Source organism: Branchiostoma belcheri, unplaced genomic scaffold (assembly GCF_001625305.1).
Source record: "Branchiostoma belcheri isolate BF01 breed outbred unplaced genomic scaffold, Haploidv18h27 scaffold2, whole genome shotgun sequence".
NCBI classification, from domain to species: Eukaryota; Metazoa; Chordata; class Leptocardii; order Amphioxiformes; family Branchiostomatidae; genus Branchiostoma; species Branchiostoma belcheri.
The window spans coordinates 9,310,733-9,335,086 of NW_017803490.1; the positions used below are offsets into that span (position 1 = coordinate 9,310,733).

General features: G+C 41.7%; 1 protein-coding gene across 6 annotated transcripts in view; it reads left to right on the top strand.

The window, feature by feature from the left end:
* Nucleotides 1-24,354, top strand: part of LOC109468861 (RNA-binding protein with multiple splicing 2-like) — a 143,118-nt gene that overhangs the window by 15,133 nt on the left and 103,631 nt on the right. For 5 of the 6 annotated variants that reach the window (XR_002140154.1, XM_019767228.1, XM_019767227.1 and 2 more), the window contains exon 1: nucleotides 2,599-3,106. Coding sequence is in view for 4 of the 6 variants with exons in the window: in XM_019767227.1 (XP_019622786.1) it covers nucleotides 3,044-3,106 (63 nt within the window). In the remaining 2 variants the exon portion in view is untranslated. Of the gene's footprint in view, nucleotides 1-2,598; nucleotides 3,107-24,354 lie in introns of those variants that run through there. The other variant, XM_019767225.1, reaches the window with a different exon arrangement.

The following is a 24,354-nucleotide window of genomic DNA, read 5'->3' on the forward strand; positions in this document are numbered from 1 at the left end:
AGCAGATCTTTCGGTTGGGTGGGAAAAGACAGTATCCATTGGCCATCCTGTATCCATTGGCCGTCCTGTATCCATTAGCCAACCGGTGGCTAATGGACACTCCTCTGGCCAATGGATACTGTCTTGCCACCGAAAGATCTGCTTGGAGATTACCTCAACCTTATAATCTGCCTTTTACTCTCCAAGCAGAGGTTTGGGTTTTGGCTTATTTTTGGCGTGTTTTCAATCCTTTTTTATCGGGATTTCTTTTTTTTTTTAACTGGTATCTTTTCTTTTACTTGGGTTGGCGTAAAAAAATATACCTGTGCATAAAAGCCTGAAAACACGACAAAAATAAGCCCAAACCCAAACCTCTCCTTGGAGAGTAATAAAATTTGCCTTCTACTCTCCAAGCAGACGTTAAAAGCCTGTTTTGGACGATATTTTCTTCCAAGAAATCTCTTCGTTTGTTCTAAGCCGGCTGCTGTAATGAAATAAGCTGCAAGCATACAGGTGTCATAAAATGCTACGATGTTCTCTTCCAACCTCTGCTTGAAGAGAAGTTGGGTCTGATTTTTTAAAGCTTTTTTGTACGTTTTGTCAGCTTTCCGTTGGGTATACTGGCCTAACCGCCCAGTTCCTGTCCACCCCCGTGTTCCCGGGTGAGTGGTATGACCCTGACAGGTGGCAGGCGAGCGCCGCGGGGCGTCGGTGTGAATGGAGAACACCAAGGACTCAAGCCCGCACCGGAAATCTACAGCCTCGAACAGGCCTGGCTAGGAGAACACCAAGGACTGAAACTGGCCTATCAGGGCTAGTACCAGAAATCTGTAGCCTCTTTCTAGTCTTTACCTATTTCCAGCCGCTTCTGAAGCCCGGTAGAAGCTAGAAGAACACCAGGGACCCGGGCTGACACCGGAAATCCGTAGCCTCTAACAGCCATCAGAGCGGCATGCACAAACAGTAATCCTCCTGAAGCATAGTAGAAGCTGGGAGAACACTGAGGACCCAGGCTGGCACCGGAAATTGGGAGCCTCAACTTAGCCTCTACCAGGCTTTAGAGCGACAAGCTGTACTCAATAGCGGACCGACTCCCTTGGCATGTTATCTGGCTATCTGGTCAAGTTCCACCGATTTCTAGAGTCTGGTAGAGGCTAGGAGAACACCGAGGACCCTGCTAGGCTAGTACACAGAAGTTTCTAGCCTCAACCAGCCAGGGCAGTCCTATTCTCCAGGCAGTGGTCGTGAGTCTGACTTGGCTTGGTCTCGACCAGAATAGACCGGTTTCGGACATCTTTTGGGGGTTTTGTTGGCAAGGATTATTCCAGAAAGGCCGACAGTACTACTGTAGTATTAAAAGTAAACAGCCGAACAAAACGCCTAAAAGGTCCAAAACAGGCCAAACCTCTGCTTGGGAATTAATTATAGGCCTATGTATGGGAGCCTATACATGTAGATTTTCTCGATCCCAAGGTGCCAGGTGGTTACTGCTGTCAGCTACACCAAGTTGGTGTCACCAACTCTCGTCATCACCAGGTTCCGAAAGCCAAAGTTTATCCAAACACGTTATGCGGCCGTGGCTTGTGTAACGTCCCTGGCCGGGTAACTGGAAGTGAGAGCGGGACTCACAGGACACGACCCGGGCAGGAAACTGGGTCAGCCTACAGGCTCGTATAGAACCATTTACATCAATGGGAATTAACCTCGGTCACAGGCTACGCTATAGCCTCTACCAGGCTTCGAGGGGCGGCTGGAGAGTAGAAATTGGGCGGAATGGAACCTTCTCTTCCTGGCTGCAGGATGGTCGGCTATATTAAAATAACGCGTTAAAAACTCTTCCCCACCGCCGCGGGGCCTGCACAGGAGGCTAACAGTGGAGACCAACCCTCCCGCTAATGTCGTAATGAACACAGCCTGTCAGATAAACTACTACTACTAGTATCTGTCTTCTGATCGAGCTGTCAATCACAAACCCAACCTCCCACCTCGTCACACGTCTCATGTTTACAGCAGAAGTTACAACTGTTAGTAAACAAACAAAACTGTTTAGTAAACAAATAAACAAACAGGAGAAAAGTAGTGATCTGTTTTAGCTAAATCTCGCCTTTTTTTACGCGTGTCTGTGTGAACAGTTTAGTTCCCCCGACGGCAGGACAGACTGCTATGGGACCGGTGAGGTGAGGTGAGGTGAGGTCTGTGTGATATAAAAAGTATGTATAATGGTTCCATTATTTTGGGAGTTTTAGGCTTTTTTACGGTGGGCGTTCTTTTTTTGCACTTGGAGAAAGCCCGATAAAAAAGCCTAAAACACGCCAAAAATAGTCAAAACCCAAACCTCTGCTTGGAGAGTAGCTGATAGTCTCTACCAGGCTTCGGGAGGCGGCTGGAAAGAGTAGACATTGGCCAAATAGAGAGATAACATGCCAGGGGAGTTTGTCTGCTGGAGAGAACAGAGATTCTCTCTATTTGGCCGATTTCTACTCTTTCCTCCCGCCTCCCGAAGCCTGGTAGAGGCTAGTAACCCAAACCCAAACCTCTGCTTGGAGACAAACCAGGTGTTGCCCTGCGCGCCCCCGCGCGGAGAGTGGACGGGTCCGTTCATGACGTCATATTCGGACGACAGCTTGGGCGGCTGGTTGGTGGGTAGGAAGAAATCAGTGCAGTCAGTACAGTTCGTACAGTGGTGGTGTTACACCGCACATGGTTCTATCCTGCACGTTCGCACAGCGTTCACACATACATAGTACCCCCCGCTCACTCACACACATACACGCGCACGCACACACACACGCATACCCACGCTAGTGTACATACAGTACAGCGAACCAACCCCGAGTTACAACCACCGTACTGTTGACTCTACAGCTTCGGTGACACTCGCGACCTCCCCCGAAGAACTCTCTACCAACCCCCGGTGGCGTGCATCGCTGTGTTCGTACCGGCTCTCGGACTATTGCGACCCCGTTAGGATCTAGGATTTCAACGGGACGACCACGTCTACTTCCTCGGCGGTACCCTCACTTCGTCCCCGAAGGATTTTCGAGCACGGCCCGGTGAAACTGGTATGGCGACGGATACGGAAAGGAGAATGAGCCTGGAGTCCAGCTCAGGCATCATAGAAGAAGAGGTGAGAGTTTCTATGCCTTGTTTTTCGGTCCTATAGTGCATTGTGTGTGTATTATGTTTAGCCTCCGTAGCAGGCTTATAGAACTGGGGGTTTGGTGGTCTTCGGCTGTTTTCTGATTAGCCTAGTTCTAAAAAAACGGGGGTCAACCAGGCCGGCTATGCTGTCTATATGCAATCAGAACATAGCACATAAAAGATCCTGAAGACCATGAAGACCCCCAGTTTTTGGCGTGCTGTGGAGGCTACCTATCGTGTAGTTTTTACAATCTGTAAGTGTGTATATGTTCGTAAATTATTTCGCGGGTTGGGTTCAGGTTTCCAACTACAAGAACCCATGTAGGGTGAACACACATGTTAGCAATATGAGCCGGGTTTTACATGGCCCAAACACACACACACTTTACCGGTAACGTGCGGGGCGCTTCGCTCAAGTGGTCGGCCTTTTGTGTTCTTGTGTAGCGTAAACTGTATCTCGTTACCGCCTACGAATACTTTCACTGTCCGTGTATGTAGCAACATTTAAGGTGTAGCAAAGTGTAGCGATGTTGTAGGGATACATGAGGTGTAGCAAAGTGTAACATTTGATACACGGCATGGTTACATGGAAGTGGGGTCGGGTTACAACAGGTTTACCGTGGCGTGGTGTGTTGTAGCAAGCCGGTGTGGCTGTATCCGCTGTTAGTGTAGCGAATCGGTTTTTGTATCGGTGTGAGAAAAGGCTACAAATGTGGCGTATCGGTCCGGGCTGGAATTTGGCAACATGTCGCCAATCCCTTTCCTACTGTGACACTGTTGATGTTACCAAGCCGCCACCACCCCATGTTGTTAGTTTAGCCACCTATAAATCCTCACCCTGTTGCTTTAGCCAAAACTGAACACAAAAAAGCCTCTCCTGCTACTAATCCTTGCAAATACACCCTGTAAATCCTTCCTTAACCCAACCGGGGACAAGTTTTTCCTCAATTTTTTCCCCTCGTCGTCTTTTCGGACCAAAACAGTCTAGCCAATCTGCCCATGTTTGGAGAAGAACCGGCTGTGTATTGTCAAAGTCGGCCTCGTCTAGTCTGGCCCGTAAACCTCTACTTCCTGTCCACTTTGGGCTGGTCTAATCTTGCCTAGGGCATGGTTACGGCTGTAGATCGGACTGTACCCCGTTGTGTTGCAGTTTTAGCGTGTTTTGTGGCGTATTTCTGCATGTTTGATGTAGCGAAAGCGGTTGGAGTTCGCGACAGTGTGGCGAGTGTGCGTACCTGTCAGCCTGGCGATTTGTCATGGCGACAGTCCGGTCCGCTACATGTCAACTTTCACTTGCCACAAACAAAGGCTACAAAAACACTCCCACTGTGGCAATCTACCCTCACAAAGCGACAAGACACGACCCAGAAACCTGTTAAAATGTAGCAATTGTTTTTCCTTCTAGATCTACGGCCATCTTTTGCTACGTCTACACAATCGCGACAATGTAACAACAAAGCGCCTCACGCAGACAAATTTCACGGAGTGATTCATAAATTTTGCACGGACCCTCCCACTACCTTACACAAACACACCACCCCTTTCTGTCCACCCTACGCCGCTTTGCAGGACCTCAATAGGTACAAAGTACGGCACACATCGCCCTTTATAGCCCTGAATAGACCCATATTGTCAGGGAAAACAGTGCGGGTCGCGACTGTGTGTGTGTATAGCAGTGTATACCCCACCCTCAGTATGTTTACATGCCTATTGCGACCTAAATTACCCATTGATAAGGTGGTTATGAAGTCCGTGCGTGCGCGTGTTTTTGTGTCGGTACGACCTCATGTTTTTTTTTTTTCGGGGTGGGACTTGTTTTTTTTTTTGCTCGTGGGAACCGTGAGATATTTTGGCGGTGTTTCCTTCCGATTTGCGTCCCCCCAGGCAAAGGGCTATTAGTGCGATTCGCTCCGGTGAGCAAAACACAAAACGGACGGTAGAGACTTGTTTTATAGCAGCACAACAATCTTTACTGTTTTCTGTTCTAAAACTACGCCAGTATAGTAGAGTTTCTGGTCTGAAATGTTGTTCTGAGTGTTCTAGGAGCCTGTATAAGTTGTATGTTTCCGGTGTGGAGGTTGTTGTGTTAGCCGATTGGCTTCAAAACATCGGTGAGCAAAACATAAAACGTAAGGTAGAGACTTGTTTTACAACACTGAATAATCTTAAGATCATTTCTGTTCGCAAACTACGCCGGTATAGTAGAGTTTCCCGTCTTAAATATTGTTCTGAGTTTTCTAGTAGCTTATATAAGTCGTATATTTCCTGTGTGGAAGTTGTTGTGTTAGCCGATTGGCTTCAAAACATCGCAGAACAAAATACACACCTTGTAGTACTATTACAACAATCTTTAAATACTCGGTTTCTGTTCCATAACTACACAACTACAGCAGTGTTACACCCCAGAAATGTTGCATTTAGTGTTGTAGAAAGCTGTACAAGTAATATGTTTCCTTTATTAGGGTTGTTGTGTTAGCCGATTGGCTTCAAAACATCGCTGAGCAAAATACACACCGTGTAATACTAGTCAACAATCTTTAAAAACTTGGTTTCTGTTCTAGAATTACACAGCTACAGCACGGTTACACACCAGAAATATTGTATTTAGAGTGTTGTAAAAGGTTGTACATGTCGGTTGTTTCCTGTATTTAGGCTGTTGTGTCCTCAGATCGCTTCCAAAACACATTCTTATCACTCAGTCATCTGATCAGATAAAACCAAAAACCCACCAGGGGAAGGAAGCCTGTCAGATTCTTGTCAGTCTCAGGAAGATGTCTTGACCTCAGGTAACCCCAGGTCTTCAAGACCTCAACTCTCCAAGCAGAGGTTTGGGCTTTGGCTTTTTTTTTGCGTGTTTTTATCAAGCTTTTAGATTTGTACTGGATTTCTTAAAACACTTATATTTCCAGCACAGTATTCGAAATACCCATCTGCATTCTGCATTTTGGTCTGGTCTTTGCAGTCTGGTAGGGACTACAAAATTGCCAAGCATCTTTTGGTGGGAGTAAGACAGTGTCAAATTGGCCTTACATTGTGCCTACGGACATGATGACCATAGCCTGTTCTTTATGCAGAATCGCAGCAGATTTTTGTGTTTCACCTATCTTATAATGACTGTTTTTAGTTCAATATTTTGGACTGTCAGAAACAAGCAAAACATAGTCCCCCTGAGGTACCAGTAGTAATGACTACTATAGCCTGTTCTACATACAGATTCAGTACAGATTCAGTACAGATTACTGGTTGTGGACGGTGGGAAAATTACATGCATTAGTGTGTGCAGAGGTGCAGATTCGGGGTATTTAGATGCTGCGACTCTTCCCCGTAGAATTAATGCTTGGCTAACCCAATTAAACCCCAGTCTGTGGCAAACGAGCCGGTGATTTGCCACAGTGTTGCATCTGAAATGAGATTTACAACGTAGCAATTTGTCTGGCCTGAGTCCAGGGCACTGCAACAATTGTAGGTTATTAAAATCGAGCCTATCACATCGAATTTGGAGCAGGGCAATTTGACTACTAGTACTGTACTCTCCAACCTGAAATTTATCAGGCTTTTTTTGCACTGGAAATTTTACAAGAAAATACTAGTGGTAGAAATAAACCAAATTGTACTCCTCTGGCATACTACTAGTATTCGGTCTATTCGGCCAATTTCTACTATTTTACCAGCATCCTGACAAGCCTAGTAGAGGCTAACATTCTTGTACATGTACATGTACTAAAATATTGAACCAAAAACACTGAGCACAGTGTAAGGAAAACTGACATTTGATCCTGTAACTTCCTACGTTGTCCCACCCCATTTTTGCGCCCAACAAAAACGACTAATTAGCATAGATTGGCTGAACCCACTTTTTTCCCAGGCCCTTTCTAAATCCTTTATTGAATTTTGCTTCTTTCCGACAAGCTTGTACCAGAAAATTGAACCCAAAATACTCAAATTACAACCTCGGAAGACAAAACAAAGATTTGACATCTGATATCTCATGTTATGAAATCATACATTGTTTACACCCAACAGCACGAAATAACAGATTATCCAAAGCCAGTTTCCCAGACATTTTCTTCATTTATTGCATTTTGCAGCCTTCTGACAGTCTTGAACCAAAATAATGAACCCAAAACACTGCTTAAAATGCAGGGAATTACAGCAAAACACAGATAGAAATCTGATATCTCGACTTGTTCGTCACCTTGTTTACACCTAACAACACAACAAAATAACTGAGGGTAGATTTCCCAGACCTTTTCTTCAATGTTTAGTGCATTTGCTTCTTTCTGGCAGGCTTGTACCAAAATATTGAACCCAAAACACTGTTAAGAACATAGGGAATAAAGCAAAACACAGATTGAAATCTGATACTTAAAAATTCGTCCCTTTTGTCACAACAAAATAAGGAAAGCCCGCTTCCCAGGCCTTTTCTTCCACATTTACGTAACCGTCGGTGACCAGCCTTGTTACCACGACAACGGGGCAGGTGTTTTCTCCGTCAGACCCAAATGTGGCCATCGTCATGACGATTATCACCTTGGTAACCGCCGTTAACGTAAGCCGCACCAATCCAATTAGAGCGACTTCCACCACTCGATACGCTGTAGGACATTCGATACCTCGCCTGTTGCCACGGTGATGGTTAGTTGGCATGGCAACTGCACTAACACTCGTCTGTAGAGATTGTCAGAAAGGATAATTTTCTTTTGGATGAGGTTTTGATCTGTCGGTAGTGATTGTGGTTATTTTTGCACACCTGTATGTATCAGCGCAGGTAATTGCTTACCTGTACCTGTGTGGAACCAGGTGTAATGTCTGTTACCTGTACGGGTGGGGCAAAGGACAGGTGGGAAAGAGTGCCACAGTATTTTCGAAAATCTTAGGGAATTTAATCTGTAGTATCTGTAGACAGGTGGGTCCCCTGTACCTGACAGCATAACTTCAGAAAGAAAATAATACAAAAATGTACATTAATAAGAAAAGTTTGAATCTTTACTTCTGGATAAAATAAGAAAATAATGTCAGACGTTTCAGACGCCGTCCGGCATCTTTCATCAGTGAAATATTCAAAATTGCGGTAGAACTCGGAACGGCACCGTTAATTCTAAAAGTATTTATGTTCTAAATAAACAAATAATAAGTTAGCAACAAGCGTTCTATAGATTCTATATACAATACACATGGTAAAGTATTAACTAATGTAATGATAAAGATAAGTGAGTCCCTAGATATGCTGTAAAGTAGAATCCCATGTACTTGAAAGTTCAACTCTAAGTCCTCCCTTCCTGTTGAGTGATGGTTTATAAAGTCTTTCATAAATCGCCTCCTTGACTCCACGCTCAAACCAGCGCGCCTCCCGGTCCAAGATGTCCGTTGATTCAAGATGAAAAGAATGTCCTTTATGTTTGTCCAGATGGTGCCATATGGCCGAAGAAAATCCACTGTTACTGGCCCTGCAGTGTTGCTTATATCTTTCCTTGAGCGGCTGACTGGTCTCCCCGATGTACGTTTCTTTGCATTGATGATCTTCACATTTTAGTCTGTAAATGACATCCGATTTCACACAGTTTTTAAGTTTGTCCTTTGGATGAAACAACATCTGTCTGAGAGTGCGACATGGTTTGAAGTTGGTGGCGATGTTGTAGTTGTGTAAGATACGTCTTATCTTCTCCGAAACTCCTTGGATGTATGGGATGGAAATGTTGACTGTTTTAGTCCTGTCTAACTGTGAGTTTCTTGACGTCTTCTTAGATGAGTCGGAAGGCTTAAGTGCTTTGTTAAAAGTCCATTGTTGATATCCACACTTGGATAGAGCTTTCTTGAGGTGAGTATGTTCCTTGGCTCTGGCTTCAGCCGAAGTAATCAAGGTGTCTGCTCGATGAAACAAGGTTCTTATCACACCAAGTTTCTGTTCCAAGGGATGGTGAGAATCAAAGATGAGATATTGATCGGTGTGAGTAGGTTTACGATAAACCTCCACCTCAATGTGACCGTCTGTCTCTACATGTAGTTTGGCATCCAAGAAAGGTAGTGTGTTATCTTGACTGGTCTCCTGAGTAAAGCTGATATGTTTGTCAACCTTGTTAATGTGTTCGAAAAAACTGTCCGCCAATCCCTTCTTGAGCCGACACCATGTGTCATCCACGTATCTAAACCAGTTGGCAGGAGGGGTACCAGGAAAGCCTATTGATAGCTTTAAGTTCGAACTTCTCCATGTAGAGATTGGCCACGATAGGAGATACGGGAGAACCCATAGCGCAACCTTGTACTTGCTTGTAAAACTTGCCATCATAAGTAAAATATGTACATTCAAGGCAAAGTTCCAAGAGTTGACAGATCTGGTTGACTGATAATTTAGATCTCTCTTTCAGGGTGTCATCAGCTTCAAGGAATTCTCTTACCACTTCAACAGCTCCTTTAGGGGGTATGCAGGTAAACAGTGAACATACATCGTAGGATGTGATAATCTCATCATTTCCAACACAAATATCCTTGATTTTGTTGACAAAGTCTTCACTGTTTTTACATGATGTTCTGATTTACCAACCAGCGGACCAATGATGTTGGCCAAGAACCGTGCAAGTTGATAAGTCACCGATCCTATGCTGGAAACAATTGGCCGAAGAGGGATGTTATTTTTATGTATTTTGGAAGTCCATAGAAGGCTGGCGGTTGTTGTCCTTTTGGGTATAACTTGAGATACGTCGAGCGATCAATCACCTTGTCTCTTTCCAATTTCTTAAGAGCTGCATTTATCTTAGATCTGAAATTAGATGTAGGGTCCTTCTTTAGTGGTAAGTACGTGTTGTCATCTTGCAACAAATCATGAACTTTCTCCTTGTATTGTTCTTGATCCAACACTACTGTGCATCTTCCTTTGTCAGATGGCAGAATCAGGATGTCTGGGTTCTTCGAAAGATTTCTGATAGCTTCCTTTTCTTCACGGGAAATATTACTCTCTGGTAGTTTAGAAGTCTTCAATGTTGTGGCTATTTTTGTACGTACGGCTTCAGCTTGTAGGTGCGGTAAACGAGCTCTGCGTAAAGCTGATTCAGTTTCAGTAACAATGTCCACGATAGGAATCTTGTTAGGCGTAATGGCGAAATTTAAACCTTTTGAAAGTACCGACTTCTCCGCTTCTGACAACACATGGCTGCTCAAATTCTTAACCCACCTTTCATCTGTCCCGCCTTTTGTTTTCTGTCCAGAATTCCTCCAATTGGGGTCATTATCAGCTCTGCTTTTGTTGGTTCTTTGGGACAAAAGTTCAAAATTTCTTCTGTTGTCGCAATTTTACCTTTTCATGTTGCAACAGCTGTATCCGAGTTGTGAACTCCTGAACTTCCGTGAAGACATTAATGGGTAACCGCAACCGAAGTGCATCATGTAGATCCTTCTCTTTTGCTTTTAGTCCATCTAGTTTGTAGTTGATTTGACGTATGCGTTCATTAAGTAACTTCCTTTCTGTACTAGCGATGATCTTGCCAGCTCTAAAACCATGGATCGAAGTTCTTAAACGTAGACTAACCGGTGTGATTCCTGCCTTGAGACAACGTAGGCTGAAGCGTTGGTGGTTCCGATAATCAGCGATCTTCTTGCTTGTATCTTCCAATTTCCTGACTGAGTCCAGGCAAAACTTGCCGTATTGATCCTTGATACGTTTGTGAAGATTAATCATCCAGGATAATACTAATAAGAAAAGTTTGAATCTTTACTTCTGGATAAAATAAGAAAATAATGTCAGACGTTTCAGACGCCGTCCGGCATCTTTCATCAGTGAAATATTCAAAATTGCGGTAGAACTCGGAACGGCACCGTTAATTCTAAAAGTATTTATGTTCTAAATAAACAAATAATAAGTCAACAATGGACTTTTAACAAAGCACTTAAGCCTTCCGACTCATCTAAGAAGACGTCAAGAAACTCACAGTTAGACAGGACTAAAACAGTCAACATTTCCATCCCATACATCCAAGGAGTTTCGGAGAAGATAAGACGTATCTTACACAACTACAACATCGCCACCAACTTCAAACCATGTCGCACTCTCAGACAGATGTTGTTTCATCCAAAGGACAAACTTAAAAACTGTGTGAAATCGGATGTCATTTACAGACTAAAATGTGAAGATCATCAATGCAAAGAAACGTACATCGGGGAGACCAGTCAGCCGCTCAAGGAAAGATATAAGCAACACTGCAGGGCCAGTAACAGTGGATTTTCTTCGGCCATATGGCACCATCTGGACAAACATAAAGGACATTCTTTTCATCTTGAATCAACGGACATCTTGGACCGGGAGGCGCGCTGGTTTGAGCGTGGAGTCAAGGAGGCGATTTATGAAAGACTTTATAAACCATCACTCAACAGGAAGGGAGGACTTAGAGTTGAACTTTCAAGTACATGGGATTCTACTTTACAGCATATCTAGGGACTCACTTATCTTTATCATTACATTAGTTAATACTTTACCATGTGTATTGTATATAGAATCTATAGAACGCTTGTTGCTAACTTATTATTTGTTTATTTAGAACATAAATACTTTTAGAATTAACGGTGCCGTTCCGAGTTCTACCGCAATTTTGAATATTTCACTGATGAAAGATGCCGGACGGCGTCTGAAACGTCTGACATTATTTTCTTATTTTATCCAGAAGTAAAGATTCAAACTTTTCTTATTAGTATTATCCTGGATGATTAATCTTCACAAACGTAAAAATGTACATTGTTTGTAAACTATAGCCATATCTAGAACAACATGCTCTACAGACAACATGTTTTTGATCTCTCAGCAGATCTTATGGTGGTAAGGTAATATCCATTGGCCAGAGGAGTGTCCTTTAGCCGCCAAAGGATTCTGTCTTACCTCTGTATGATCTGCTTGGAGATTACATTTTTAGCCTCTGCCGCGTGATCACGAGAAGTTGTAAACTAGCTTTTGCACTATATGGGTGGTCAGATTATACTATTTATCACTACTTATAGTGGATTACTATAATCTCCAAGCAGACGACACCAATTCATTTCCGCGTTGGTCCCCAAACTTGCTGGAAGGAACACTTTTTTCTGACTTTTTTCTTTAATTTTCCTGATACTGTGTGTTCTGCGGTACAGACTTTCTCTTCAGACTCTGATACACTTTGTTTTCGTGTTGTTCTTCCAGCTCAACCAATATTTTCTAACCCTAGAACCGACAAATTAAATAACTGTGGCCCAATTAGAGGTTGTAAACAACCTATTTGCAGTTTGATAGGCGGGTGTACAGACAAGAGATGACAGGGCAGCTTCCCGCCTCTTCCGACTTAGAACTGATCACTGCTTTGATCTCAGTTGATGATAGGTTGTCTTTTTTACGGTGCGTTAACTTTATTGGGGTGGTGTGTTCACAGGTTGTTTTTAGCAGGATGAAACAATAGGTTGTAGAGAAATCACTGTGAGGATATGTAAATGGTAGGTTTTTATTGGGGACAGTTTAGAGTGGGAAATTTTTAGGTTATGTGAAAGAATTGATGGGAAAATGGGAACAATTTCTTAATCATTAGATGAGAATCTAAGGAAGTAATTTTTTCTTTCTGTTCTTTTCTTACAACTTCGAACATTTCTAGAGAGAGCTATCACCCCTTGTATGTTCTGTTCTTCTAACTTTCTATCCACTAAGCTAGTCTCTACCAGACTAACTATGCTGGCTATATATAGGAGAATATTTGCCAAGGAAGTTTGGGCCGCCTTGTAGGTTTGACTGGAGGGAAAGAAACTACCTCCCCGCGGCTGGACTCCCTTGACCAATTTTACTCTCCTTTTTTGCCAAATTCTATGATCCGTATTCCCGTAGAAAGGCCTGGTGGAGGCTACCACTGAGCCTAACTCTTAAACTTTTAGAAGTTTAAGTGCTATGTTCTTAATGTATGAGGCTGGATTCTGCTTCTAAGTGAAGACGTTTCTCCCATCTTCACACGTAAGTTGGTTTGCTGATCAATAAACCGACACTGGATCTGCAATCAGTCCAGAGTTCCCTCTCTCCCCCAGGCCAAACTAAGTCATTCTGTAATCAGGCTGCATCGTCAGAATGGAGGAGTATTGATTGTATTGGTTTTTCCCCCTCAACTCTGGTATCATCTGCTAAAACTGCGATAAAATCACGCCGACCGGCCGAAAAATTGCCGACCCTCCAACTATTGCCGGCGGCAAGGCAGAATGCCGATGGTTGGCCGACAAAAAACGGAAAAATCTTACACTATCGACAAATATGAGGGACGGTCTGTCCTATAGACAAAACTTTGGTTGACAGGACATTTTGCCCCAAGACAGAGTCATATACAACATTATTGCGAGGTTAGCTATTACAGCAAGGCAGAATGCTGATAGTCGGCCCGACAAAAAACGGAAAAATCTTACACTATCGACAAATATGAGGGACGGTCTGTCCTATAGACAAAACTTTTGGTTGACAGGGCATTTTGGGCTGTGAGGGAGTCATATACAACATTATTGCGAGGTTAGCTATTACACAGAAAACTGATAGTCAGCCAACAAAAAAAATGGTAAAATCTTACGATATCGACAAATATGAGGGACGGTTTATCCACTAGACAAAACTTTTGGTTGACAGGGCATTTTGAGCTGACATCAGACAGACTCATGAAAGATTATTGCCAGGGTCGGCTATTAGGAAATAGATTTGTCTGAAAAGATGTAGACCTGAAGACGACAATACTGATGTTCCAGATACTTTATTCCTGTTTGATGCAATATTGGGCTTTATTTCCAACGATTTTTTACTTTTAACAATATATTATAGAAATGAATTCATTTCTTTATCTAGAAAGAACATTTAAGAAAGAACAAAGTATAAGAATTTTGTCAAACCAGATAGTAAGTGTATGGTTACACATAAGAACCTTACACATCAGATCTGCCAGGGTACAGAATTCCCCTTCAAATCTTCCAGTGTAGCAGTATTATTTTTATATCAAAAGAACAAGAAACTTAATCTCCAAGCAGATCCCTCTCGGTGGCAAAAAGACAGTATCAAATTGGCCAGGCAGTATCCATTAGCCAGAGAAGCTCCGCGGCCACCGACGGGTGGGGATCAGGACAAAAAAAAACGCCATATATAAAAAGGTAACGATCTTTCCCCACAACCTCTGCTTGGAGAGTACAAGAAACTTACTTTATCTACCCTAGAACCATGAAACTGCGTTAGTGTGGCCCACTAACAAATCAGACCCCACAGGCCTAACTCATCCATTCCCAACCCTCTTGTGTATCCCTTGGCAACCAAGCACCCATAAACCACCTGTAGGAGTCGCCAATCGACCAAGATCAATGCACGACTATGCATGGGCTGCGTACCCTAGGGGGGCTTGGAACGATCCATTCTCAGACTTCAAAGCACATCAGAGGGACGGAATATGTTAACTGGAGATGGGGGGAGAGATGGAGAGAAATAACACTCCAGAGTCACTTTTTACTTCAAAGAAAAAGGTGAAGGATGAAGAAAGAGGAACAGAAATGGGTCGATAGAAGTAGAAACGTAAGGTTGTAACTTAAAAAAAAACACTAAAAAAGACACTATGGAGATCCTATCCTAAGCCAGCACGTCGGCAGAACGTACTGCACCTGCGTGAAACCCGTAATGTATTGTGCATAGCACTTCAGCAGAACGTCTCATATAAGGTTGTATTCGCTCATATAAGGTTAGCATTTCGACAGTAGTTTCCAAATGTTGTGTCAGAAAAGATATCCTCTGCAACAGTGAAAATTCTGATGCAACGTTGACCAAAAATCCAACTAAAAACGCGAAAATCCAGGGTTCTGCGCATGCGCAGTACATTCTGCCGACGTGCTTCCTAAGCCTCTTTTTTTTATACCATCAATCTTTTATATTAAAACCCAGAACTTGCCATCTAACCCAAATGATATCTTATTACCCGTGAAGAGGAGCAAGGATTAGAGGGATGATCTGATCTCACCTGGGGGATAATCTACAGGCAGTCCACTAATCTGGGATTACCACTTCCTAATCCTAATAGTCTGGTTCAGTAAGCTGCTTGAGGGGGAATCAGTCCAATATGGCCCGCTTCATCTGATCTGGTCCAAGCCATCATCTGTCTGTGGTTGCTACCGGCATTTTTGTAGACGTCCATTCTTAAAGATTTTTATTGCAGATTTCAGTTCTTGCATCTTGACATTGATTGAGAAAGAGTAAAAAAGGGCTGTATCAATTTACTTCCTTGGTTCCAAGTTAGTTTTTATATGGATCTTTTTTCATTTCAGTTTTTTTTTTCATGTTGACCTCTTGGATCTACTAATTTTTTCCTTCATTATGTCATAGACTAATGTCTAAAGAAAATTATTGCTGAAATTATGGGAACAACATTTGGCAAAAATACAGAGAACTTTGGGCATACAAGCCAAGTATTCAGTCTCCTCTTTCCTTCCATACTATCATTTTCCTAGACGTAGCAAAGAATAATGTCTTGAAATTAAGTTGTGTGTCCAGACTAATATTCCATACAACACACACACATACATGTATGTACTTCACATGTACAGATTGTTTTGTTATTTCATGTTTTCTGTAAAGCGTAGGAGTTGTAACCACCGCCCAGGTAACTGAACAAATAGTAGTTCAGTGTCGCAGGCTTAGCCTCAAATCCAGAATAATCCTCCGGCTGGTAACCGCAAACAAGAAATCTCATTACTTTGGCCGTTGCCATGGATACGGGCCATCCATCATGGCGTTGACATTAATAATGTTACAGTCACAGGGTTGCCATGGCAACTGTATATTTTGTGTATTTATGGTAAGAGGGATATGTACCATTATATTAGTGATTTGAGGTAGCGTTATAGTAAGACTCAAAATGTCTTCTCTGAAGGCCTGTTTTTACTCTTTATGCAGCATTGAAAATAGACGGCTGGGAGATGAAAAATTTTATTTTATGGCTCAGGGTTAGTAACAAGTACAATGTTATGGATAAGGGGGTGAAGTCTGCCATCTCTGATCGCCTTGTTTCTCCACATGTTTGGTACAACAGAAGACCAACTACCAACTGTGGTGCCACTGGCATGTTTAGTCCTCCTATACCTACACTTTTGATCTCAAAAGACGGAAATTTAGCTTCCTTAATGGACTTTTGATACACAGGCCACAATACTACATCCAAGGCTTAAGTCAGCCTACCTGTACATAATACATAGTTCTGAAACTAAAGGCAACTTTTGTATACATAGTCTAATTATGTGTGCAGGGGGCTTCTATACCTGGGTTTTAAACACCCTCTCGTAAAATGTAGAAAAAAATTATTATAAGAATGTTTCTCAGCTCTTCTGTTGCCTTCCTCAGGGTAATACTGACAGGTTCTCCTTCCTTCTGCAGTCAGTATAACCCAACAGCAGGACTATCAAAACATTGGTAGGTAAATATCTCATGGTTACGTTTAAAGGACTTAGTGATCTCTTGAATTACAACTTGAAGAAACGAGTCACGACTGTAGTTCAGAGTTCTGCCAAACTGGTCTGACTGCTCTTTTGTAACACACCAGATTTACAAGCACGCAACGACTGGTGAAGTCACTCGGAAAAATAATAAGTTCATTACTAACTCTTGTCTGGAGGCTAATTGTGAGGACAGTAGAGACCAACACAATGAAATGAATGAATCTCTTTATTCAAGGATTGTACCCATAGCATACAGGCAAGGAACATAGACAGTCAAGTACACATAAAGCAATCTATATACATATAGTATGTTTCTGAACTGACATTCTGATGAAATATCTTGTGTAAAGTTAGTTAGTTGACCAGGTATGACTAGATGTCCTATCTTGGTGCACTGAAATACGGTGAGGATGATTATGATGATGATAATAATAATTATTATTATTATGGCTACAAACCAAGTTGAGTCTAGACTCAGGTATTTCCCACACCTGTTGACACCCTTTCTAACAATGCAGGTGAGCTTGCAGGTGTTGTCAAGTGTGTGACACCTCTGGTGAACTATAATTATACAAAGGTCTGTAATTTAGGTGCACCTTTTCACGTTCTGTGTTGAGCTGGAAGGACAACATGGAACTAGTGCCTGAGGGGAAAGTCTGTGTCTTGGTTCACACAGTTTTTAAGGAAGTGGAGTGTTATGATACTATGTATAGTCAGACTCAAGTTTTTCTTCCAGGCTTCTGTTTTGATATTGACTTCTTAAACTTGCCACAACTTTCGGGAGAGCTTGGCAAAGTTCATACTCAAATTTCAAATAATTATGACATAGATGTTGTCAATATTTGCGTGTATAGTGTCCAAAATTCCAGAACTACATGTATCAGGCTTTAAGTTAGGAACACTGGAGTCTACTATACATGTATAGACTTTTGCTAGTTTGGGGCCAAAATTAAATATTTGCTAGTTTTGGGTCTAAATTTCCGTTCGCTAATACAACTACTAGTATTACAACCCTGTAGTTTACTATATCACAGAGTTTCTGAGTCCCCCCTCCCCTTTGACACCCCCTCCTGACAATACAGGAATGTTGTTTGGACCAGCCCACAACTCACACTCCCATATTTGCAGCCGACGGCCAAACAAAGCCCCGACCTGTACAATAACAGTAGCACCTCGGTCGTACGGTCAATTCTGGCTTTGTCTGCTTAACTCACTTAATTTCTACTTGTTCCTGTTGAAAACAACTTACGTACACGTAGTCAGTTCACCCCAAGGGTTGGTTTTGCTTGCTTGTGTGTGTGTGTGTCTGTCTGTGTTTCTACACACCGCGGTCGTACCGTCATTCTGGCTTAGAACAACCCCTTCCATACAGAGAAGCAGGAATTTTAAAGCACTTTCAAGTTTGTAACAACAGTGGCAGGGTAGCCTCTACCAGGCTTCAGGAGGATCTGGAAAGAGTAGAAATTGGCCAAATAGAGAGATAACATGCTGGGGGAGTTGGTCCGCTAGAGAGTATATTTTGGTCTGCTGGAGAGAACAGTTTGCTGCCTCCCGAAGTCTTGTAGAGGCTAGTGGCAGGGGGCATCCGGTCTGGGTTCAGATAATAAAACGTTGTGGTTTCTGGTTTTCGTCAAATTTGCCATAAACGCAGGTGTCAGCTGAGGTTGTACAGAGCCTGTCAGTGATAAAGTTACTCCCTAAGTACTGTAACAAACACAAGAAACAGCCGTGCTTACGATAAGTTACATGTCACAGTGGTGAGGTCTTCAACATTCCATACTAAACCTCCTCTTATGGTAGGGACACTTCATTAGATGTTAGAACTGTTAGAAACAAAGCTTTGAGTTAGACATGCATCTGTTGTAGGTCTCAGACATAATTACAGCTGTCTGTGTCTAAACAAAAAACACAAACATACACATGAAACTGTTAAGTTACTTAACTGTTTCTTGTGTATGTTTGTGTTTATACTGATTTGTAATAATTACATGTTTCAGTTGTCAGGGGTTTTAAAGATTCCATTGTAGCGTGGAACTCTTTTTGGAACCTTATCCACTGTTAGCTGTTTCAGATATTGTTTAAAGTTGGCCCCTAAGTCACATCTTAATATTATAACTTTACTTTCATCTTAATATTATAAATTTACTTTTTAAAAGACATAGCTACATGGTTCTATGGTACATGTAATGTTTATAATTTTCGATGCATAGAAAATCTTACGAACTAACTTAAAAAAGTTCCTAAATCCCTCTTGTACTGGAATGAAGGGCGTTTCAAGGTGAACAGTTGCCGTCCTGACCTTTGCACCTTTGCTGAATTGCGGACATTAAACTGATTGACCTTCATATGACCTTGATAATGGCAAAGTTTGTCCGATATCCAAACAATTCACCGCAATCAAACATCAGAGAACAGTTACTCATCAAAACAGCAACTTACTCACCCATTAAAACACTTGGTTCGACAAGCTAGTTCAACCACACATTGTTTCCATGCTTAAACATTATAAACTGTATATATATCAACCAAACATTTAAAAGAGTATCTTGTTTTTAGCTACTCTACTATGGATTGCTTGATTGTTATACTGTGCTTTATAGTAGAGATTTTCTACTTATACATAATGGTGTTTTGATAGATGCAACATTGTATGTATATAATAGTATATATATGTATATGTAATGTATAAACGTATAGAATAGTGGAATACTAAGTACTATGGATTTTTCAACCTTATCTGATTGTATTTAGATGTATATTGTGCTTTGATAGAGATTTTCTACTTATTTGTAATGTTGTTTTAATAGATACAGTGTAAAACCAGGGGGACTGATAAATCTGGTCTACATGTATGTGGACAGGTGGTCACTATAGACACTTAATGCTTGTGTCAGTAGGAAAATTATTTAAATTAAGGGACCAGAAAAAGTAGTCACAATGGCCAGGTGGTCCTTATGCTGAGGTGGTTACTATAACAGGTTTGATTGTACACGTGTTGTGTTTTTGGCTTGTTTGTGTGTTTGTCTGTCTGTGTTTCTGTGCAGCTTAATCTCTAATTGCCTTGTTGTAGTGTTGTCAGTCTTTCTTAACTCATTAGCGGAGATAACGACTCTGAGATAACGACAGCTTCACTCCAGATTCTTTAGCGACCTTTGATCGTCTATGATTTATCATAACCTTGTGTTTGTCCTTGGAGGCGTAGGAAAAAATGTTGCTTTTCCTGTTTCTCGACCAACCCTAGAAAAAACTGCTGACCCTAGCCTTCGAGCTGATCAACCTTTTCTAGCTCCATGATCTGACACCTGAGTGATGAAATGTTGTACAATCGTTTTACCAACATTGACATGAAACTTAAGTGTCCTCATACAAGTCTTACTGTGTAATTTATAAGTTTGATCACTAGAGATCGCCAAAGTAGATTCTATAATAAAAAAAAGATAATCCCACCTACCAATTCTAACTTTTTCAGGGCTGAAAGTACAGGAAACACAATTTTTTTTCCCAGACCTGGTAATTTCAGTGACATCTGTTTTGCGAAGGTCCCCCCTCCCCCACCACTCAAAGTCCCTCAGTGTACAACATGCTCGATACCTCTTATCTGCGGAATGTCGTTGTGTCGCGTACCGTCCCTGATAACCGACCAATCACAGCCCACTGTGCAAATACACACCCGTCACTTCAAAGGGACCCGGGCGTGGTCTTTAGCAACCGCCCGGCAATGGCCACTAAAACGTTACGAAGAAGTGCCAAGTAACGGAAAATGGACTCGGTTGTAAAACAGATGTTCCAGTGCCCTACAGAGGAAGTGCTTTACCATAAATCATTTGTATAAAGTTTACAAAGGAAAGTATAAGTCTGTATAATGTTAGTTGACTCAGTTTAGTTCTTTTGCCTTCGACAAAGAGGTTTTTCACTGGGAATTGGTCTGGTATGTTGTGAAAAATTGCCAAGTAGCAAAAAATGGACTGGTATAAAACTATTACTCTACAGAGGAAAAGGTTCATCATTGTAAATCATTTAGGTAAAGTTTACAAAGGAAAACATAGAGACTATATAATGTTTGTGGACAAGGAGGTTTTTCACTGGCATTGGACTGTTTTGTTCTAGTGAAATGCTAAGAAACGGAAAATGGACTGACTTGTAAAACAGGTGCTCTACAGACTGAGAGGAAGTGCTTTATCATAAATCATTTGTATAAAGTTTACATTTTTAGGAAAACATAGAGATTGTATGGTGTTTTTTGACTCTGTTTAGTTCTTCAGCTGAGTAAAGAAAAATGGACTCCCTTGTAAAACAGATGCTTTTCTATAACAACAGGTGCTCTACAGACTGAGAGGAAGTGCTTTATCATAAATCATTTGACTGTGTAAAGTTTACAAAGGAAATAGAGTCTGTATGGTATTTGTTGACTGTTTTCCATTTTCTATATCTGGAGTAAAGAGGTTTTTCGTGATGATTGGACCACTTTATAAAACAGGTGTTTTTTTAACAAATAGAACTTTGAGGAGGTCATAGATTGTTTGTATGAAGTTTACAAATGAAAAGAACAGAGACTGTATAATGTTTGTCGACTTCGAGCAAAGAGGTTTTTCGTGATGATTGGAGCACTTTATAAAACAGGTGTTTCGCCAATGAAGGGTACTTTGAACAGGAAGATCTTTGTCATCGATCATTTGCGTAAAGTTTACAAATTAGGAAAGGATAGAGGCTGTATGGTGTTTGTTGACTTTGTTTTTTTATACATCAAGCAAAGAGTTTATACATGTTTTTTCATGGCAATTGGGCCACTTTATAGAACAGTTGTTTTGCTAACAACTTTGTGTACTTTGAGGAAGAAGAACTGGAGATAATCATTTGTGTAAAGTTTACAAAGGAAAGGATAAATCCTGTAAACTGTTTGTCCTGCCTTTGGTTAGTTTGTTGTTTTGTCAAAGAGATAACTCAGAAAGTCGTGCAGGGTTGTTTAGATACTAAATCAATCTATAACCCTTACCACCAGACCACCTTGAGATCTTAAATTTACTATGTACAATGGAAATTAGGTGTAAACTTTAGTTAAGTGCCTTTTCCAAGGACACAACACTGAGGCCTACTACATTTTGTACTAGCAATAGAGATTCAAACCCCAGAACCTTTTAATTCCACAACCCAGACCCAAGACCAACCATGCCAAGTATCTAGATTAAGTGTCTCCAGAGTAAATCATATGTAAAGATCCTTTCCCAAGGACACAACACTAGGGCTGCCAGGCACTCAAACCCAGAACTTTTATATCCTAAAGCAACCACAAAACCACCTTGAGATCTTGAATTTACTGTGCACTGGGGAAACCAGGTGTAATTTACTGTAAAGTGCCCTTTTCAAGGACACAACACTGGCCCTTATGGAGAAAATCAGGTGTAAAGTGGCCTGCAAGGATTCGAAATCAGAACTTTTAAATCCACAAACCTAACCCAAGACCACCTTGCCATGGTTCCAGATTTAAAGTCTCCAGAGGAAACCATGTGTAAAGATCCTTTCCTAAGGACACAACAGGGCCTACTACTAGTACTAGGGACTCAAACTCAGAACCTTTTGGTCCTAAATCTTTCCAAAACCCAAAGGAGAAGACCACCTTGCCAAGGATCCAGATTTAGTGTCTGGAGAGGAAACCAAGTGTGAAATTAAGTTTATGTGGAACAGCAGAACATATTGAGAGGTTTCCACCCCAGGGGGGTCAGAGGTCATGCCCTGACTGGCCTGTTCATCCTGAGTGATTGACAGCTTACATGAGGTCACTGACCTCAGTAATTATAGGGGCGGGGCATTCTGGGATTGGGCGACCCAGGGGGGTGTTTGGTTCTGTAAACTTTCTTGTTTGAGTAGCCTCCATAGCATGACAAAAACCTTGGGGGGTTGGGAAGGTTTCATGGTCTTTGGGAACTTTTATGTGCTATTTTCTGATTGTATATAGACAACATAGCCGGCCTGGTTGAATTACCCACGTTTTTAGAACTGGGCTGATCAGAAAACAGCCGTAGACCACCAAACCCCCAGTTCTATACATGTAAGCCTGCTACAGAGGCTATTGTTTGAGACCTTTTTGCAGGAAGCTGTCTTCAGTTTTTTGGTATCTGAATTCTCTAGGATTAAAAAGAGTTTCTTGAAAAAAGTTAAAGATTTGTTGCACATACTTGAGTGCCTTGAAATAGGCAGTGCCTAAGCTAAGTCATTTCTACTTCTAAAAAAAACTTTTTCTCAGTCTCAGACTGAACGCCTTACATATTGGGACAAAGACCACTTCAGTGCTGTCATGTATGTGGCTGTGCTAACAACAGGGAGGAGAGTCAAACTTTGATGCTAGAAAAAAAGGATAAGAAAGCAATTGAATGTCAAAGAAGTGTCTAAAAATGCAGGACCATTTGATTGAGGGAAGGGCCAATGCAGGTACTTGCTGCTGCTTGGCCCTTTTACTTAGTGAACTTGTTACTTTAAAGGCACTCTATGTAGTTTTTTGCGCAAAAATTTGGAATATTCTGATTATACTGAATTTCAGTGTTATTAACAGTTACTATCACTTTTCAACACATTTGTGTCATTATTTCACATTTTTTACGTATATTTTGTCCGTTCAAACAGTCCTTGCTCAGTACCCGGTGCCACCGGTTTGCTCTGAGGACAACAACAACAACATACAGGGGTTGCCCCCTAGGGTGACTAATTGGCCCGGGCATGCCAGGCTTGATTGACAGGGGCACATGTGACAAGATATAGCCTCCTTAGAAAAACACTCATATCTTTCACATGAGGTGGAATATAATTATCAACTTGGCGTATTTTGTTGGGCATGAATAAACTGTGGTCATTATCCCTTCAAAAGAGATAAAAAATCTGGTAAACGGTTAGGTATTTCAGAAACTGGTAAGCTATCAACTGACACCCCACTGGGATGTAGGTCAAACCACTGGCAGTGGGCAATACCATATGTACGGTGTGGCCTGGTGTGGCCAGAGGTTGAATTGAAGATCATTCACAGTTTTCTAAGCTTATAAGGAGCAAAGATGTTGTATTTTTTGTTGCGGAGTATAATTTTGGAATACTAAAGGGTTAAGTCAATGTACTATGTAAAGAAAAGAATGAAAAATATACTTTTTGTATTGTCAAAAAACTACATAGAGTGGCTTTAAGCTCTGTTATTATCTGTCCGACCGTCTGACCACCACTTCCAAAATGTCTTGTGTGGTAGTTTGACAATATTAATTCCCAGAGAATATATTCTTCAGCTGAAAAAGCACTGCAGAATTGTAGAGACAGAATGGTATAAAAACTGTCCAGTGTAAGCTCTGTTATTATCTGTCCGAGCGTCCGACCGCCACTTCCAAAACCCCGTCAAGCATCATTACCTCGGTTACTGACAGCTTACCTCATCCCTGCTGACCCCTATAATTACGTGGGCCGGTCCGGCGGGTAATGACGTGTGAAGGCATACCTGTGGAATGACTCATTGCGGAGGGGATTATAGGGGTGTAAGGCTGAATGGGGACGTCTGTGATTGAAAAGCAGATAAAAGAGACGTGGCGGGGACTTGATTTGTGGGTGAGGGTTTATCGCAATTTTCTCTGTCGACACGTTTCAGGTTAGAAAGACAAAACTGGTGACTGAACACTTTGAAGAAACTTCAGAGGATTTTCACTGAATGTACTTTGAGGTTTATAGCAATTTTCACAGATAAAGTTGAATGTATGAATGTTGTTACCTATCTTGAAAGAGAGCTAATACAGTAATAGGTTCGAACGTTTCAAAGAGATTTGTACA